General features: G+C 40.4%; 1 protein-coding gene across 2 annotated transcripts in view; it reads right to left on the minus strand.

Annotated features, from left to right (window-relative positions):
* The window catches only part of Cog3 (component of oligomeric golgi complex 3), a 54,437-nt gene that overhangs the window by 28,993 nt on the left and 4,359 nt on the right, over positions 1 to 21,085 (minus strand). For both annotated transcript variants that reach the window (XM_041670990.1, XM_041670983.1), the window contains exons 2-13: positions 17,561 to 17,707; positions 13,281 to 13,342; positions 12,056 to 12,221; positions 11,329 to 11,403; positions 10,309 to 10,401; positions 9,285 to 9,410; positions 7,640 to 7,720; positions 5,981 to 6,024; positions 4,795 to 4,921; positions 3,930 to 4,021; positions 2,750 to 2,889; positions 1,353 to 1,513 (exon numbers count right to left, since the gene is read on the minus strand). In XM_041670990.1, the coding sequence (XP_041526924.1) occupies positions 1,353 to 1,513; positions 2,750 to 2,889; positions 3,930 to 4,021; positions 4,795 to 4,921; positions 5,981 to 6,024; positions 7,640 to 7,720; positions 9,285 to 9,410; positions 10,309 to 10,401; positions 11,329 to 11,403; positions 12,056 to 12,221; positions 13,281 to 13,342; positions 17,561 to 17,707 (1,314 nt within the window). The remainder of the gene's footprint in view (positions 1 to 1,352; positions 1,514 to 2,749; positions 2,890 to 3,929; positions 4,022 to 4,794; positions 4,922 to 5,980; positions 6,025 to 7,639; positions 7,721 to 9,284; positions 9,411 to 10,308; positions 10,402 to 11,328; positions 11,404 to 12,055; positions 12,222 to 13,280; positions 13,343 to 17,560; positions 17,708 to 21,085) is intronic.

Below are 21,085 nucleotides of genomic sequence, written 5' to 3' on the forward strand. Positions count from 1 at the left end.
TATAGAGGAGTCTTAACTTCATTTTTTAGACTTTTATTTATTATTCTGTGTATTCAAGTTTTTATTCATAAAAAAATAAAACTAATGTGCTTAGGAGTCAAGTATCTGGGGACCTTTGGGCTGGAGCAATGACTCAGAAGCTAAAACACATGCTTCTCTTCCAGAGGTCCCCATCTGGCTCCCAGCTCCCACATCAAGGGGCCTGTTACTCCAGCTCCACAGGGATCCTACGCCCTCTTTTGGCCTCTGTAGACATATTTGAATATACACATAAATTGAAAAAAGTTTTAAATATTCAAACTACTTTCAAAAATAATTACACAATAAAATATACTGACAAAAATATAAGGTGAGGTGACAAAAGCATTAACAGCTGCTGATTCCAAAACACCAGCTATCTGAAGCCAGAATTTTAGGAACTCTGCTGTGTTTAGGTGAGAAATTCTGCCATGGCTGTGATAAAAACAAAAACTGCCCTGAAGCAATGCCTGAAACAAACTCACCCTAAAACAATCGAAGGGAGCAAGGGAGTAAAAGTGATCATGACACTGAGCTGGACTCATGGAGACTTCACTGTACTTTCGCTTCTATTTGTAAATTCTCACTGAAAAAGCTTCAGACTCTCATAATCCTGTTATAGCACCAATACTCTACAAAGGTCACAGAAATGTAGGTACAGGAACAGTCAGGAGGGTATTGGCGACAACTGGAACCTTCAAGACATAAACCCAAAGTTGGAAGCTGGGCAATGGTGGCGCACACCTTTAATCCCAGTACATGGGAGGCAGAGGCAGGCGGATCTCTGTGAGTTAAAGGCCAGCTTGGTCTACAAGAGCTAGTTCCAGAACAGCCAGGACTATTACACAGAGAAACCCTGTCTTGAAAATCCAAAAACAAAAAACAAAAAAAAAAGAAGAAAGAAAGAAAGAAAGAAAGAAGGAAGGAAGGAAGGAAGGAAGGAAGAAAGAAAGAAAGAAAGAAACCAAAGTTGGTACAATATATATTTAGGAGTAGGACAAAGGGTCGTGTCACCATCATTAACTGTGGTGGCTGCTATGTTACCAACCCTCTTATATGCCAATCACAAAGAAATAAGAGAAAATGAAGACAGCACTAATTCAATCTAAAACTTAAGGATGAGAAAACTATATAGTATGCCTACAAAACACAGGTACAAATAAACAATTTGTGTTTGATTCTTTAGTTTCATTTCCTATGACTTTTATGGCAAGTAAGTGCATTTTGATTTTATATTTGAGTGATAGTTTAAAGAGTAATATTCTATCTTAACGAAATATCCACAAGCCATGTGGGATCAGGGAGAAGATGAAGTACAGGTGAAGAGACCGCACCTCCATCATGACTAGCTTATCAGGATATGCCAAGTCTCCAGGCGCTGGTTTGTAGCCTGTGATGTCCGTCTGGATGTAGATATGGGTCCGGTACACAAGCCTCTCTTGTACATCTTCCAACATCTGCTTTACTCCAGCTGCAAATGCCCCCAGTTGCTCAGCTTTAAAAAGAAAAAAGGCCGTCACCCACTCCTTTAGAGACAGGACAGTGCTCCCTTTAACTAATCCGTTCAGACACTGCACGGACTTGTCTGAGAGACGGGAGCTGAACTCTTTGCGGTGTGACTCAATGATCTTAGAACATTTTGACAGCTTCCATTTCCTCACATTGAACATGGGGAAATAAACTGGCCCTTCCACCTTCTTTCCAGGACTCTGCAAATTTATTTCTATTATTTACATAATTAATTTAGGTTTTAAGAGTGCACTATACCTAGTTAATTTACAGCCATGTAATTGGCTTCAGACCAATATTAAAAGACAGTCAAGACAGCTTACTAATGGGTTACCACATCCCATTAACAAGTAAGCTGACATTATAACAATTGTACAAAGGAAAAGTGAAATATGAGTTTATACACTATTTCTCCCTGATGTTAAACATGAGCAGCACTATCTTGATACACTATTTCTCCCTGATGTTAAACATGAGCAGCCCTATCTTTACACAGTATTTCTCCCTGATGTTAAACATGAACAGCACTATCTATCTTTCCAAGGGTCAGGGACTAGAGATACTGCACACAGATGGAACACATTCAGAGCACTTTAAAACTACCCTAAAGTCAGAAGCAGTGAGATGTGACACAGAAAGAATAACTTTGAAGAGCACGCGGCGCCTACAGCAGCAAGTCCCACAGCACAGGGGCTGCTGCTTCAACAGGACCTGTTACAGCTATCACAGTCGTGTTTCCTACGGCCATCAATCAAACAGACGACAGCTGGTCAGACAGTCGAGGTGACTGAGAGAAATGCTGCCTCTCCTGAGCTCATTCCCACCTGAGCATGCGAAACCATCCCCAGTTTCTAACCGAAAGCATGAGGCAAGCTGACTCCAGTGTGCTAGATCCCTAACACAAACCAAAGCTCAGTTTTCTCTGAACTCCAAATGCCAAATGAAAAGTATTTTATTACTGACTTCGGCAGATTTTAAACTTCTTGTCTGTTTAATTTATAGCATTTGATAGTTCCAGGTGAAGACATACCTTGATTTGAAAAGGAGTGATGTATCAACCCAAGCTCCAAATCATTAGCCTTCTGCTTAAAATTTTAACACTTATAAAAACATTGAGTGTTTATGAACTGAGGCTGTGGAGGAAAAGCTCTATTTTTTCTCACATTCACTAAGCCACAAGTACAATTAAGAGTCCTTAGAGTGATCACGTCTGTGTACTTACCATTGTTCTGCACATGGTCTTCAAGCACCTCGTTTTTAAGAATGCCACAAAGCTCTGACAAAGTCTCTAAGTGAATGACATGGATGATCAGTGGCCGGAACACATCATACAATGACACGCACAGCTTCTCCAAAAGCTCACTATAAGGAAGGACAAAATACTCAGGATTTTTCCAATGTACTAGAAGTTTCGTGTATTAGAAGTTTCTAGCTAGTAAAATGAATAGAAAACGGTAAGGGCACGTTACAGAGGGAGGAGAAGAATGGGTCTGTAAACTGCTTTTGCTTGAAAAGCTCAGAATCAGTATTTAATATGTAACAGTTCATTAAAATTAGCTGCCCCCAACCACAAGTCAACTGATTACAACTTTTAGTTTAACAATAATTTTATATTCTTTAAAAAAAATAATGATTATTTCAGTAAACGATATTTCCTTTTATATTCACTGCAGATCAAACCATTATCCCCACCACCACCACTAAACATGTTCAAACTTAAAAAAAAAAAAACAAAAACAAAAAACACTAGCTGGGTGTGGTGGTGCAGACCTTTAATCCCAGCACTTGAGAGGCAGAAGCAGGCGGATCCCTGAGTTCCAGGACAGCCAAGGATAAGCTGTCTAAAAACAAAACAACAACAACAAAAGTTTCAAAAAAATAAAAACTAAAGTACTTGGGCCCATACCAAGTATTTTGAAAAATTTTAGACATTTGAAAGGAAAAGATTAGGAGTATATGTTTTTCAGATTGTCAACAGTAGCCTTCTATATACAGTACTTCACCAAGTAATCACCCCAACCAAAACCAAGAAATCCATTTCTCTCTTCCTCAACACAAGTCATAATCTTAGGATCTTTATGAGTCACAAATAGCTAACATGAGAAAATCAAGTGACTAGCAGTGGAACTAAAAGTCACTTTGAGAAAACAAAGATTATCAAATAAGGTCTATATTTTTAAATATTGTTCATTAGTTAGATGCACAGAATTTATTTTATCTTGGTGTAGATAAAGGAATCCAGGTTCCAGGACTTGGTTCTCTTGTAGACTTGAAAAATAATCATAATCAACAAAAAGTCCAAATGCTGCAGTAATTATACAATGTTTCTACAATATACTAGACCATGTTATCAATAGCAAATCAAATCTTATCCACAAGCGCCCAGTCTACACATCACTTACTCTAACTTTGCCGTTGGCTTTGTGAAAAACTCATTGTAAAGTTGGTGCTCATCTTGGCAGACATGGACCATAAAGGCACAGCCACTGCGGACCTGCAATGAACAAACACATCCCGCCTACAAAGGTGCACATTCCAGCCCTTACAAAATAAAGCCTATATTTTGCTTACAAAGTGACTATGCACATATATTCGGAAGCAACTTTCTGGAAAACAGGAAATGGCTAGTTCTCAATGGATTACTGTAAAATCAGTATAAAATAAAACATTTTCTAGTTAAAAGGGAGTACTTAAAAGTACTTAAAAGAGAACTTTTATGTGTTTTTCTAAAGTATGAATTAAAACCACATTAAACAAAGGCCATCTCTGCATCAAAAACTAAGCTAAAGCATGGTGGCACAAACACGTCATCTCAGCATTCAGAAGGTTAAGGCAGGATAAGCAAACAGCAAGGCCAATCTAGGTTGCATAGTAAGACTCTATCTGAAACAACCATAAAAACATCTAAGATTACATTTTCAACATAAATCCACTAACTCTGAAACTTCATCGTTCAAGGAAGAATGTACTTGTAAATCATATTTCAAGAAAAATGAACACGAGGCTATTTTACAAAGTTGAACAGAACTAATGTCCACTATCATAACTAGAAAAAATGTTGATTGGGAAACAGAACGATAACAACTTGCTGAGGCACGTCTGAATTATTTTGTTCCCCAAAACTGTGTGCTACAAAAATAAGGTTAGAGGCAACTGCTCAGAAAGTAACTGACAGAGCCAAACTGGAAGGAGTGCTGCCAAGAAGGGAAGCAAGCAAGTACTAAACAGCCAAGAACAGGCAGGACGTGCCCACCAGCAGGCGCTTACCAAGGCACAATGGTCTCTATTATTTTGGCTGGTTAGCTCCGCGACAGTACAGGCAATACTAGGGCCCAGAAGGAGCTCCCGCTGATCAAGGTAACACTGGTGGATATCATTGAGCAGGTGCTGGTATCTGGTGGAAGGCAAGTAAAAAACAAGACAAATATTGCATGATCCCTCTCCTGTGTAGAGGCTAGATTTACACACACACACACACACACACACACACGACATGAAAGTAGAGGGGGCTAGCTGGGGACAGGAGGGGACTATCAAGGAATAGAGAAAGGGGAAGGGTATGGAGCATGAATAAGGAGCATGAGATGCCTGAATTAAAATGTCTTTATGAACTGGGCAGTGGTGGTACATGACTTTAATCCCAGCCCTAGGGAGGCAGAGGCAGGTGATCTACAGAACAAGTTCCAGAACAGCCAGGGTTACAGAGAGGAAACCCTGTCTCAAAAAATCAAAATAAAAATATAAAACGTCTTTATGAGCCAGCCCATCACTATGGACAATGAATATACAACACTTTTTTTAACTAAAAAAAAAAATAGTAATACTGGAGTATACATTTTTTATTTCAAATCCAGAATAGGTTCCCAGGGTTCTAAAGCCATAATGGTGACCTCTTGTTTGCCCACATTAAACACTTGGGAATGCACACGTAGAACAAAAGCCATGATAAAGTGATACAAAAAACTGGTCTTTTAAGGACAGGCTCTCTTCAATAGAGACCTCTCACATCTACCTACCTGAGGAAGACGGACACACACTGTCACATAAACTTGCTGAATCAAGCCCGCCAGAAACTGCTCTCTAAACCACATGACTGAGAACAAATGGAGGCAGCCAAGGGCATAAGCACACTGGGAAGGGCATGAGCACACTGGGAAGGGCATGAGCACACTGGGAAGGGCATAAGCACACTGGGAAGGGCATGAGCACACTGGGAAGGGCATGAGCACACTGGGAAGGGCATGAGCACACTGGGAAGGGCATGAGCACACTGGGAAGGGCATGAGCACACTGGGAAGGGCATGAGCACACTGGGAAGGGCATGAGCACACTGGGAAGGGCATGAGCACACTGGGAAGGGCATGAGCACACTGGGAAGGGCATGAGCACACTGGGAAGGGCATGAGCACACTGGGAAGGGCAAGACAAGACTACAGGGCTACTGAGTACTCACTCGGGTATCTTTTCAGATCGCTGCTCTATCTGTTCAATAAGAGCCTGTAGGATAAAGAAAGACACAGCTGTCTCCCTCATTCCAGAAGCAATGAAAGCCAGGCAGTGGTGGCGCACACCCTTAGTTCCAGCACTCGAGAGGCAGAGAGGTAGGTTGATCTCTGTGAGCTGAAGCCCAGCCTGGTCTACAGAATGAGTTTCAGGACAGCCAGAGCTATACAGAGAAACCCTGTCGGAAGGAAGGGAGGAAGGGAGGGAGGGAGGGAGGGAGGGAGGAGGGAGGGAGAAAAAAAACACCAAAAACAAAAAAACAGTGTGAAAAAGCTTAAAAAATCATAAAAATGACATATAGGCAGTAGGCAATAATACCACAGTATATACTTTTTAGTTTTTTTTTTTTTTTCTTTTTTTTGGTTTTTCGAGACAGGGTTTCTCTATAGCTTTGGAGCCTGTCCTGGAACTCCCTTTGTAGACCAGGCTGGCCTCGAACTCACAGAGATCCGCCTGCCTCTGCCTCCCGAGTGCTGGGATTAAAGGCATGCGCCACCACCACCCGGCTTTTTAGTATTTTTTTATACCCAATTAGCACATTTTGCTTCTTTCTTCCTTCCTCTCTCTCCATTTTTTTTTTAATTTGGTTTTTGGTTTTTTGTTTGTTTGTTTTAATTTTCTTTTTAGGCATGGTGCTTTCCCTGCATGTGTGTCTATGCATGTGGGTGCTAGTGCCCATGGAGGTCAGAAAGGGGCACTGGCTCCCAAGACTGGAGTTACACACAATTGTGAGCTGCCATGTAGGTGGTGGAAATCAAACCTGGATTCTCTGGAAGAACAGCCAGGGTTTTAACCAAGGAACTCTCTCCAGCCCCCCTATTTTCTTTTTAATCAAAGCTGGAATTGTATTATTTATTCAACTCTATAATCTACTTTTTAAAAACATTTCATAAATATTTTCCTATCATTAAATACTTTTCAATAATAGACGGATGTACACAGAAAGCCTTATACATCACCTAGTACTTAGTAAACACTCAATAAATTACTGAAAGCAGCATTTAAAACAACGCATAAAGCTGGGTGTGCCTATAATCCCAGTACTTGGGAAGGTGAAGAAAAGGGTCATTGGGGAGCTCCAGATCAGCTGGGCTCAATGGTGAGTTTGAAGCCAACATGGACTACTATATATGGCAGCAGCAGCAACAAAAATTAAATAAATGAATGTAGCATCATAGGAAGTGGTTGTTTGTTATCCTGTGGGTAGATGCACTCAACATCAACTATTCTGTTCAGCATTTGTTTCCAAAGGATCACAGCCGCCAGTTCACAGTCTGAAGTCAACAGCTGTTCGCCTACATCAGCGCCCAGGCAGGAATGTTCACTTCTCCGAGACTGCACAAAGCAAACCAGGATGAGCAACTACCTTTCTCTCTTTTGTTTTTTCCAAATCTACAGTTTCATCAAGAAACTGCCCGGATCATCACAGGAAGGGCAAAGAGATTCCTGCTCTGTAGACTTTAATTGCTCTGTCATGTAAAAGGGGCAACGCCTTCCTTTCATGCAAGATCATTACCTTGAATAAGCAAAAGACTGAGGCACAGGACAACTCCCACAGGGCTGGCTGAGATTTTTCCTACCAATATTCAATACATGTCAATAGACTTACTCTGACTTTAGGGGCAGCAGCTCGAAATTTCACATAAAATAGTGTGAAGGCATTGTCTGCATTAGGTACTGATGAGGGATCCTGAAGAAACAAGGGGGGATAGGGAAGAAAGATATTAGCAAACACATAGTTACTCAGAAAAGGAACATTAACCACCTCAGACATCTGCTGCTTGGCCTCCATTCCCACCAAAAGCTTAGGAAAGAAAATCTCAATGAGAAGGTATATGTTAAAATTGTTACAACTGAGAATTAATGGAGTTAACATCTCTCTCCTTTATAGTTAAATTTTATCCTGTATTACTTGATTTTTGGCAATAAGAAGAACTGAAGCCAGACTTGGACTATTACTTATGGAGTATAAGACACTAGCCAAATTTTCAACATCTCTGACATTCAGTACATGTCCTTGAGAAAGTAAGTTTTGAAATTTCCATTACCTCTTTCTTGTGCCCTAGTAGGGACTGAATCTAAGGCCTGGCACATTCTAGGCACCACTCTATCTCAAAGCAACATCTCCAGACTATCTTTGGTTTGGTTTTCCTTTACTGTGAGACAGAACTGAGTTATATAGACTATCTTGAACTCACTGTATAGCCCAGAGCGGCCTTGAGCTACTTATCCTCCTGCCTCCATCTCCCAAACAGCATAGGTCATAGGTATGTCCAGCTAAACAGTGAGCTTAAAAGTAAAATATAGTCTTTATGGTTTTTATATTGGTAAAGAAATATGTTAATGACCACCCTAGATGGCTCGACTCTTATTTCCTGACCCACTCAGAATGTGTTACTTTTGTACCTAGCATCCACCAATTTGTAAATAATTTTTTCATCATTTTTACTAGTTACTATTTCTAAATACAATCACTATGACAACAAGGACATCACAAGCCCCTTTTTCTATCATACAGTTTCTAATACAACACTAAGCATTAGGTCACACTCAACAGAAATATGCATCCTGTACAATATGGTGGTCCATGTCTGTAATCCCAGCATCCAAAAAGCAAGAGAACTACAAATTCAAGGCCAGGCTGAGCAACACAACACAGTGATACCTTATCTCAAAACCCCGTGGGCTGAATGTGTAACTCAGTGGCAGAGTGCTTGCCTGGTGTGTCCAAGGCCCTGGATATAATTAAGGCACTGTAATAATTATCCACAGCCAAAGTCATGGATTCTAAGGGTTGACTATATTTGCATGACAAATAAAGACAGAAAAAAGTCCAATAAATATGAACATAACCCAGCACTATTTGATAAAGTGTAAAATGTGATAAAAGCTATTCATTACCTGAAACATTCTTTTTAGCTTTCTCATAAAAAGTATTGACAGAAAATTATTCAAAAATAGTAAAATTGAGTAAGTGTGAGTGATAGATAATTTAAAAAAAATTCCTCCTTTTAAATATTTCCCCTGGTGCTAGGGGTTAAATCCAGGACTTTATAATATAACCAGGACTAGGCAAGGGCTCTCTCTACTAATTGAGCTATATGGGATAGTCATATTTCTCTATTATAAAAACTTTAGCATACACTTACTTAATAAGGGTAAAAATTAATCCTATGCATTAGTTCAAACAAAGGTTGTAGAAGGCAAATCAATCAATATTGAAAGCAAGCAGTCACTAGGGTCTGCTAACTCACCCTTTTAAGTAACTGATTTGTGAGAGTCTGCAGAGTGTTCACAGTGTATGTCTTCATGAGGTGCAAAGCTTTAGAAAGACATTGTTTAAACTTCAGTAAGTATACAGGATAATCTTTAAAATTAGGCTGTAAAACAAAGAAATTTACAAAAGAAATAAATATTAACAACAAGCAAACTTTCAATGAGAACCATGGTGTCCTCTAAACAAAGCTCTGGAGATCATAAGCAACTTGGTCGCAGTCAATCCTCTGTGCCTGACACAAAGCAGACTCAGTCAGCAACCCCAGCTGCAAACAAAATCAGTGTCAGAGCCCCCCTAGCCCTGAGGCTGGTGCTAAGTAAGACTCACTAGGAACAGAAGGGAGCGAGAGAAAATGAGAAAGCAGAACATCCTTGGGAGATGAGGAGAGGGCTAAAATGAAAGGACTTGTCTTTCTGGGCTCCCCTGGACCCCCACCCTAGTAACTACATTTCCAAAGAGTATCTTGCACACCCATCAATGAACACCTTAAAAGTCACACAATTTTAGGTAGATACAGCCAAATCAAAGAGCCCTTTTCATTCTAGGAGACGCTCAGAAGCTGGAAGTACTTTGTATAACACTAAGAACAGCAAACAAACAAACAAACAAAAAACCCACTAGTTTTTCTTCAGAATGTACAGATAACAGTCACCCCTCAGCATTCAGACAGCACGAGTTCCAGGACCCCAAAGGATATACCAAATGAGCATCCTCCCTTATACATCATCACCAAGTTACTTATGAGACTAATGCAATGTAAATGCTATAGAGACAGCTATTATGCTGTATCATTCAGGGAACAACGGCAAGAAAAACAGGTTATATATGTTCAGTACAAAAAACAAATGGTTCTTTATGATTTTTGTGATGCACAAGGAGTTGAATCCACCTAAGAAAGCCATACAGAGAGCTGACTATATTTTTTCCACTGGAAAAAAAATTAACTGTGTAAGTGATATAATAGAAATGTTAGTATTTTAAAATATAAAAGTGTGACTTACATGAGATGAAATGTATGTTATACAATCATCTAACTTGGCCAGCATAGGGATAAATCCTTCACTATTCACAGACAATGTGGGAGAATTCAGTTTCTTCAAGCAAAGGAAAAGAAACAATTAACAACAAAAAAAGGAAACATTAAAAATTATTAACTAGAATTAACATATTTCTTTTCAAATGTAATACGGTACTTTTAGGCCAATTAAACAGCCTTTTACAATCACTAAAATATCCTCAATTATGTTCATATATAACATATATAGTAAGTGCCAAACTAGCAAAAAAAAAAAAAAAAAAAAAGGCAGACAAGAACCCAGAAGTGTTTTTACTATGCTGCTGTGCAACACTAAACTGAACTAATACATCACAGTCCCGGATAATCCACTTACTACCACTTCACAACATATACCCTGTCTACATCTGGACACTGGCCACATTCTTATGGCTAAGGAATTAACTAGCACTCACAGGAGTGGTTTACCAATGAACCAATTCCACAACATCCCACGTCTAAATGGCTGCCAGCTTTACTTTTATGTCTTTAACATTAAGCTATAATAATTATAATTATTTTAATAATTTAATAACTGATTTACAAATAATTATGACTAACTTACAAGTCATAAACATAGAAATATAGTTTACCCAGAAGCCTTTATTATCTGCCTTATGCTTCTTTAAACTGAACACCAGTGGCTTAGAAATGTGTGGACAGTATAACAGAAATGCAGCATAGCAAGACTTAAACTGAACATTTATTATCCTAATTTTCACAGCTTATAGGGAAGATTCTAAAACAGGGAATCAACAAAGAGATCTAATAACAATAACACAACTGAAGAAAAACCTCCTGAAATCCCACGTGGAAAGTTCTGAACTGATAATGATATCCTGCTGAAGACAGAGACTCCATTGGCAAACAACTACTAAGTTTGAGCATCACTTTATATTCTGGAAGATTGCCACAAAAGGGAAATACAAACTATCACCAACTTTCCAGAAAAGCACAAAGCACTTACTGTGTTAATCGTCTCCAGCTCATTAAAATAGGACAGCTTCTGTTGGATGTGCTCAGCAAGATCAGCAAGTTCCGACTCACATTTTAAAGAGAAAAGCCAATTATTATAAAAATACACCAACTGGTACCCTAAAGTCAAAATTACTTTGAATAGAGTTATATTTGACATTGAAGTTTAAATCAGATATAAGAATTCAGAATTGTGCTCAAGTATTTCTGTACCGTGAAAAAAAGGAGACAATAATTAGTATCATATGATCTTTTATAAAAATAAGTGCCTGTCTTTTAAAAACACACAAAAATACAGAGAAAATTCTGAAATATAGTTATTTCAATGTTCTATCTGCAACTCACAAGTTTAAGAACAACCTCTTCACAGTTGATTAAAAACAAAAACCCTTCAAGGCCAGCCAGCTCTATAGAGTGAGTTCTAGGGTAGTCAGGGCTATACAGAGAAACCCTGTCTCTAAAACAAACAAACAAAAAAAAGCAAAAAAAAACAAAAAGAAAACCATCAATAGTGCAATCAGTCTGCTGATCTGAAAACGCCAGCAATAGTGGACAGAGCGACACAAGCAGCACACTCTGCAGCTGCACTAGCAGACCTCCGGCCTCTGGCTCTGCTCCCTATACAGTCTAACACAGAGAAACTAGAGAAATTAAAATTAAATAGCAATCATCTATTTAAAATTAATCACCAATCCTCTCTCCCCCTCATTCCCAATTACCTGTTCTTTTAGGAGCTGTTCACAGGCTTCATGAAGAGTCCCTGTCTTATTGGACACAAAAAGGTACTGCTTCTGCAGTGACTCCAGATGCTGAAGGGCACTGTTCACATCGTTCAGGATAGCATCGCACTGTTCCTGAAACCCAGACAAGTAATCCCTCATCTGTCTAGAAAACAGAACCAAGAGGGGATTGGCAATAATATTTTCCCCCAATAGGTAGAGTTAATAAACAATACGGTCTCGACTTTTCCAAAATCATAAATTTCTGGTGGACAATCTGACTTAGTCTTTACTCAGATTTACAGTAAAAGCTAGCCCATAAACTACTCCAATGCTCAGGAAGACGAGTCACTGACACCACAAGCAATAAAAGGAATTAGCCTTAGAGCCACAACCTGGTTTCCTGCATGAGAGTCAATAAATTACAGGCATCAACCTTCAAAGACACCAGGATATCCTAAGGCAGCAAATAAGGTTACTCCTTCAGATTCCTGCCACCTCTAAAGACCACATGATAAATGCGAAAAAAAAAATTTTAGATTTGAGACTAGAAGACACTGGTCCAAAACGCAGCTCTAGCAAAGTCCAAATGACACTGGTAGTTAATGTGACCAAGCCTCAAGCTGGCCATTTGTAAAATGGGAATGATAATGTGTCATTGAAGATCTGCTACAGATAAAGTAGGATTATACATCCATAGCACGCTGCCTAACAATAATGGCCATGACTATGCCAGGCAATGCACTCCTTTAATCCCACCACTTGGGAGGCAAAAACAGGCAGATGTCTGTGAGTCTGAGGACAGCTTGTTCTACACTGTGACTTATAAGACAGCCCATCTTGAAAAAAAGGAAAACAAAAAGTAATAATGGCCCTACATAAATGTTAACTGAACGTCAATGCAGAACCCCATGATCTAAACCTGGAGAGAAACTGTATATGGTATCATTCTTCCCCTATCAGCATATGCTAACCATACTCAATCTACACGGCCACCCCTAAGGTCCTCCATGGATGTTTTCCTGACACACAAACACCTCACAGAATTCCCATACAACCTCTTGATCCAAGTTCTTTCTGCAGTTCTTTTTCTAAAATCACTTATAACCCCAATCCTCACCCTGGCTGATATTAAGGAAAATCTGACTGTTAAGTTTTCTTGGTAACTTGAGATGGCTATGAAGTAAAAATCAGGATATCCAACAAATAAAGGACCCACACATACCTATATTTAGTTCCTTCATCCTGATCCATCTGAGTTTGCAGCTTTGCAAACCATGAGAAAAACTGAAAATAAGAGGATTATTCTGTCAATCAAACTAAAACAGGTAAGTGGAAAGTGATTACATGGTAGAGTACAAGTTAAAGGCAGGCATTACCCAACTAACTCTTATTTCTAGGCCTCAGCCACCAATAATTAGCTTTGAGTTTTAATATATACATATAAAACATCTATATACCAGGAAAAGCAAAAGATATTAAAAGCACTGGTCATTTCCAGAGTCAAGTAAGAAGGAGTATTAAAAACACATATAAAGAAAATAAATATTTCTTCTTAAGATACTAATACCTGGCTCTTAGTTTGCCAAATTTAAAGAATTATCATAGGGCTTTGGGTAGGTATTAATATTAATGTTACCTAATAAGAATGGTGAGCATATAAACTTGAAAATCGCATAGTGGATTAAGGATATGGACTGTGGGGAGGCTGCAGAGATGGCTCAGTGGTTAAGAGCACTGGTTGCTCTCCAGAGGACCTGATTCAATTCCCAGCATCCCCATGATGGTTCACAACTGTCTGTAACTCTGGTTCCTGGGGATCCAATGCCTTCTTCTGGCTTCTGAGGGTACCAGGCACATAAGCGGTACACAAATATACAAGCAGGCAAACAAAACATCTACTCACATAAAATAAAAATGAAAAAGAATATGGATTTGAGGCTGTTACCTGCCCCTACACCAATGCTATAGAAATCTTCCATCATTTAAAAATAGATAAAAATCTGGCATGGTCATACATGCCTGCCATACCAGCGCTTAGAAAGCTGAAGCAAGAGGATCACAAGTTCAAGACCAGCCTGGGCTACATCACTGGGGAAAGGAAGGGGTGTGGGGCGGAGTGAGAAGAAAAAAAACAAAAAAACAGATAAGAGGGTAATTTACATGAGAAATTTTGGGCATGATAAAAAATATTTTATATTTTAGCTAGGTATGGGGCACACACCTGTGAAATCTCAGCACTTGGGAAGTAGAGATTGGAAGATAAGCTCCAAAACCAGCCAGGGCTACATCATAAATATAGGTTAGGTGATGATTTGAAAGAAAATGGCCCCTCCAGGCTCACGGGGAGTGGCACTATTAGGAGGTGTGGTCTTTCTGGAGTAGATGAGGCTTTGCTAGAGGAAGTGTGTCACTAGTGGGTGGGCTTTAAGATCTCTGCTCAAACCAGGCTTAGTGGCCCACTATCTCTTCCTGCAGCCTGCTGATCCAGATGTAGAATTCTCAGATACCTCTCCAGCACCATGTCTACCTGCATTTCTGCCACGATAATGGGTTAAACCTCTGAACTGTAAGCCAGCCCCAACTAAATGTTTTGCTTTATAAGAGTTGCCACAGTCATGGTTTCTCTTCACAGCAATAGAAACCCTAAGACAGTCAGCCTATACTACACAAGACTCCATCTCAAAATGCGAAACAAAAACAGCACAGCACTTGGGAGGCAGAGGCAGGTGGATCTCTATGAGTTCTAGGTCAGTCTTGTTTCAGGACAGCTAGAACTGTTCCACAGAAATACCCTGTCTTGGAAAAAAACAAAAACAAAAACAGGTTCATATATTGATAGAAGTAGTTATAGCAATATGTACACTCATCAAAACTCATCTGGCTGACACTTAAAGTGAGTAAATTTTATCATATATAAATCATAACCTACATATTAGGTACTTCAAGCTGTTATAGAGATATGCAAGTGTAAATTTAATACAGAAGCTTGTGTTTTCACAGAAGAACTATTTTAGTAAGAGAGAATAATCAGTAAGAGTGGAGAGAGGAAAGGGAAGGAAGGGAGAGCACAGTACAGCGGCATCCTATCAAAGTGCCGTGCTGAAATCTGCTTGTTTGCAGACTGAGGTAATGTGGAAGGGAAAATGACTGTTTCAAACAGTATAACGGCATTCACAGACACAGAACATGATCACCATCTCTCTCAAAGAGGAAGTCAATGTCAAGGGTGTGCAGGCTTGTCATCTAACTTGGCTAACATTTTCTACTCATTTATTGTGTGCTTGCTATAGCTGCGTGTGTTATTTAATTCTCATAAAAATCATAGAATATAGGTATAGAATCATCCTTGTTTTAAAGACTCAGAAACTAAAGACCCGAAAAGGTTAAGTAATTTGCTGAAACTCACAATGATGGTAAATAGTGGAGCCGACAGCAGGAGCAGATGTGGGTTGTTCTAACTACAGCAGGAGCAGATGTGGGTTGTTCTAACTACAGCAGGAGCAGATGTGGGTTGTTCTAACTACAGCAGGAACAGATGTGGGTTGTTCTAACTACAGCAGGAGCAGATGTGGGTTGTTCTAACTACAGCAGGAACAGATGTGGGTTGTTCTAACTACAGCAGGAGCAGATGTGGGTTGTTCTAACTACAGCAGGAGCAGATGTGGGTTGTTCTAACTACAGCAGGAGCAGATGTGGGTTGGTCTAACTACAGCAGGAACAGATGTGGATTGTTCTAACTACAGCAGGAGCAGATGTGGGTTGTTCTAACTACAGCAGGAGCAGATGTGGGTTGTTCTAACTACAGCAGGAGCAGATGTGGGTTGTTCTAACTACAGCAGGAGCAGATGTGGGTTGTTCTAACGACAGCAGGAGCATATGTGGGTTGTTCTAACGACAGCAGGAGCAGATGTAGGTTGTTCTAACGACAGCAGGAACAAATGTGGGTTGGTCTAACGACAGCAGGAACAAATGTGGGTTGGTCTACCGACAGCAGGAGCAGATGTGGGTTGGTCTAACTACAGCAGGAGCAGATGTGGATCAGCCTACCTACAGCAGGAGCAGATGTAGGGGCAGATGTGGGTCAGCGTAACTACAGTAGGATCAGCCTAACTATAGCAAGATCAGAAGTAGGTCAACCTAACTCTACAACAGGAGCAGATATAGGTCAGTTTAACTCTACAACAGGAGTAGATGTGAATCAACCTAACTCTACAACAGAAGTAGACGTAAGTCAACCTAACTCTACAACAGAAATAGACATAGGTCCACCTAACTCTACAACAGGAGTAGACATAATTTCTACAAGAGTAGATGTGGATCAACCTAACTTTACAACAGGAAAACACACAGGTCAGCCTAACTCCAGCAAGAGCTCTCCTTTGCTTTCCTTACTGCCTCTTTTGACTTCTAATGCATGCAATTCAGTATATCTGCTTTATGTTTCATTTGGAAATGCCTCCCCTTTAACTCCTTTTTTTGTCTTTGTTTTTGTTTTAGAGACAGAGCCTATGTACTATGTAGCCCAGGATGCCCTTGAACTTGCTATATATATATATCCAGACTGGCCTCAAACCAGTGATCCTCCTGTCTCAGGCAGCTCTAACTCTCATCTGCAAGTACTAACCAGGCCCAACCCTTCAGAGAGATCAGATGAGATCAGTGTGTTCAGGGTGGTACAGACATAGAGAGCTGGAACTCTCTTAACAAATCAGAAAGAATAAACAGGGAAGCATCTATAGAAACTGTTACACATTTAGATTTGTAATTAGCAGTAAGGAAATAGCAAAATGCAGGCTAAATTATTAATTTGCATCTAAAGAAAGCATTTAGGATTTTAAGAATTACAGCAACAAAGTAGAGAAAGATGTTTATATGTGCATCTAGATGTATGTATTTTTATAAAATTTTATTCTTGTCTTTTTAAAAATTATTTTATCTGTGTGAGGTTTCGCTGTGTGTATGTCTATGTACTATGTGTGTGCTTGGTGCCCACGGATGTCAAAAGAGAGCTTCAGATCCCCTGGAAATGGGAGAAGCTGGCTAGTGATGGCACACACCTTTAATCCCAGCACTAGGGAGGCAAATGCAGGCAGATCTCTGTGAGTTCAAGGCCAGCCAGAGCAAGTTCCAGGACAGCCAGGGCTACACTGAGAAACCCTGTCTCAAAAAGAACAAACAAACAAACAGCTCTTAGCAACCCAATGTGGGTGCCAGGAAGAGCGCGGGTACTTTTAACCATCTCTCCAGCCCTGTTAGTTACTCTATTACTTTTTATCATATTTTTATTTTATTGCCAATATAATTAGACAGTGTGGTGGTCTGAATAAGAATGCTCCCCCGGAGATTCAAAGATTTGAAAGTTTGGTCACCAAAGAGGTAGGGGACCAGGAACTGCATTCAACCTTTCTAGATCTCTAGAATGCCAAGGCTTGCGCTGTGGCAGACATTTTTACTGAGACATCTAGAATAATCCAATGTCCCTAGGAAAGATGGTCCATTTACCTGCTGTGCAGTCTCGATTCTTTCCTCTTTCATCTCTAAGGAAGCGAAGCCCTTCAAGAGGATGTCTTCTGTAGATTCAGGCACCACAGCAGTCAGTTCAATGGGCAGTGACTGGGATGCTAAGCTGCAGATGTCTTCAATTGGGAGCTAGAAAAAGAAAGTCACAGACATTTAACTTGAAAAGTTTCCTAAATCAACTCAATTGTTTCTGTCTTGTTTTCAAAGAGAAAGGAATATTTCCTTGAAATCCTCTGAGATCAGGAGATGTCACAGAGTACTAAGAATCTCCACTAGCCCTCTTTGGGATAGACGCCACTCAAGATGTAAACAGGACACCAGTGTCAGCGATCTAACAGGGGCATGAGCTTACATAAAACCACCTGAACCTGTGTAAAGCACCATTCGACAGAAGGAGACCCGTGTGCTGCTGCAAATAGTGTGTTCTCTGCAGGATCCAACACAAAGGCCTGACCAACCAACAAAATTAACACATCATACTCCTTAAACAACAAACTGCCTTCTCCTACCACCTCCACCCATGGCACCTCACCTACCACCTCACCTACGCTGACACACTGTGAGATTCAATGACAGACAAAACACTCAGAAGAATCTCAGCGTTTCTATCGGCTCCACAAGAGCCCAGGGACAAGGCCTCTTGTAACACCAACACAGCACTCTCTGTCCCCACCACTAACGATGCTTGAGCTCGGTATTAATTCACCTGAAGTCACTTATTAGACAAGCTGTTTTTAGAACTAAAAGAAACTGGAAGCAGGTGGTAGGGAAAGCAACAGGGCCCACTGTTAGGTTCAATCCTACATTTCAGTCCTCAGCTCACAGCATTTAAAGTCTCCCAACATAAGACATGACTCAAAGCCCTAGGAAACTGCTTTCTCTCTAAATGCAGACATTCCATCTGAAGACAGGGTTGTTTTTTTTAAAGTTGAAATGAGCTCAATGCACAAATGTCCCACTAGTAATCTAGAAACAAGGTCACATCTGTGCTCACACGGGGCTACACTTCACAAATGTCCCACTAGTAATCTAGAAACAAGGTTACATCTGTGCTCACTCGGGGCTACACTTCACGGTAAACACTGAAGTGGAGCCTGGTTGAAAGCCTCTTACTAGTGTACAAGCTGGGTAGCACCGGGGAAACTCATGACTCTGTCCCTCCATTTCTCCTCTTACACATACAGATCCAGCAGCCACACCATGACTACCGGAAGGAGCAGAGAAGAAAGCCCTGGCTTCTCCAAGTAACTGCCAACAACAGCCAACACGATCAGGAGGGTCCTTGTACACAAATGAGTCAGACCCAGAGCCAGGAGGGTCCCAGCCAGATGCAAATGTCTTACTTATCAGGACGTCACAATGCATATAAACTCTTGCTGAAAGTAGTACACCCTGATGTAAAAGTGCTGTGGCCCAGCAAGAATTAAGATTTTCAAACTCAGGGAAATCTATCCTGAGGCTAAAGTGTCACCAGCAACTGTGTGCTGCCATTAGGGGTTCTGTAACTGTAACTGAGATAAATAGCACCTACACCTGCACTGTGGAAGCACCCCAATTAACCTAGGAGCCATCACACTCACACACACACACACACACACACACACACACACACCGAGACAATGCTGCATGTAGAACACTTAACATAAGACCTGCAACATAGTAAATATTCAATACAATTGAACTACTGACATTAGAAGTACTTTTTTATATTTCCTATTAATAGCAATCATAGTTCTTTATTACTCTCCTATTTAGGAGCTGGAACAGAATAAATGTATTGAACTGAATCTACACTGCTCTTGAGAACAGAATAGTAACCAAGCTGTCTTCACAGTACTGTGTTAGTAGTGAAAGTTAGTTCTGCAACAAGAGATCACGGGAGGTAGGTAAGAGGTAAAGGGGAAGCAGTAACGTAAGTAGTAGAAGGTCAGTAAGATATGAAGGGAAGATGCAATGCCTCCAACTAGGATTGGACAAACATTACAGTAAACATGCAGGCCTACACCTGGATAAAGAGACTGAAATCCATGTTGCTTGCACACAAACATGCAAAAGCCAAATAAATCACAAAAGCTAAGTATTCTTTTTTAATTATTGCATTTATTTAGCATTTGTGTGTGACCTCATGTGGAGGTCAGAGGACAACTTAAGTCAGTTCTCTCCTTCCACCGTGTAGGTCCAGAGACTGAACTCAGGTTCAGTCAGCTTGACCAAAAAGACTTTTACACACCATCTTGTCAGCAAGCATTAAGTATTCTTAAATACATCATAGATCAAGCTCCAGAATAACCATGCAAAATTAAACCCAAGGGGAAAGGTTGAAGAGATGGCTCAGTGGTTACAAGCACTTGTTGCTCTTGCAGAAGACCTGGGTTCCATTCCCATTACCCACAAGATGGTATACAACAGTTCCAGGGAACCTAATATCCTCTTCTGGCCTTCGTAGGCACTATGCACAAACATAGTACACAGTATACATGCAGACAAAGCATTCACACACACAAAATAAAATAAATCAAACTGGAGAAAGATGGACATTTCAGTGAAAGTCAAATATTGACTCCCTTGTGGGAGACCAAGGGGAAAGGGAATGACAAGCACCATGCAAGTGGCTAGAAAGAATTCTAGAATTAATTTGTCACCAACCACTAAGGACTAGAAGGTAGATGGAAGCATATGGAAGCTACTGACTTAGGAAGAAGCCACAACTACTCACACAAACTCCTAGAGAGCCGTGGGCAAGTATGTGAACAAGGTGGTGCCGACCCGGTTACTACTTCATGGAAAGCAGGGCACAAAGCCCGCCTAGCCCTTTCTCCCCAAGAAACAAAAGCCTTAGGCTACTGGATGGGGTAAGGGGCAGCAACGTCTGTCAGCTACGACACGCAGCACCCCATTATAGCTGGAAAAAGGGAAAAGAAAAAAACTTCCACTCTGGACAACAGACAAGAAACCATATAGGACCCAGGACATCAGAGGAGTCTCCCTCCTGCAGCTAAGAAAAACATACACAACAGCAAAGTCCCACCTCCAAGGCCCAGGGACAAAGGACCTGCCTAAGACTGGGACTGGACCTGGACAGCAGAAAACTCAACTATTTCAAACTACCAAAATTCTAATATTTATATCTCGTTTGGCTTCTAAGTCTTTACATTGATATTTTTAAGTGTACCATGCATTAATTTCTGTCATTTTGAATGGATCCAAGGAGTCATAGACATGTGCTCAGTTTAAACTAAAAATGTTATTTTCTAAATTATTTTACCAGATAAAACTCTAGATCTAGCCGGGTGGTGGTGGCGCACACCTTTAATCCCAGCACTCGGGAGGCAGAGGCAGGAGGATCTCTGTGAGTTCGAGGCCAGCCTGGTCTACAAGAGCTAGTTCCAGGACAGGAACCAAAAAAGCTACGGAGAAACCCTGTCTTGAAAAAAATCAAAAAAAAAAAAACCGAAAAACTCTAGATCTATGAGAAGCTACTCAAGATATTCCAAACACATTTTATAA

Source organism: Microtus oregoni, unplaced genomic scaffold, assembly GCF_018167655.1.
Source record: "Microtus oregoni isolate MIOR12 unplaced genomic scaffold, Mior012 000001F_ref0000356, whole genome shotgun sequence".
Lineage (NCBI taxonomy): Eukaryota > Metazoa > Chordata > Mammalia > Rodentia > Cricetidae > Microtus > Microtus oregoni.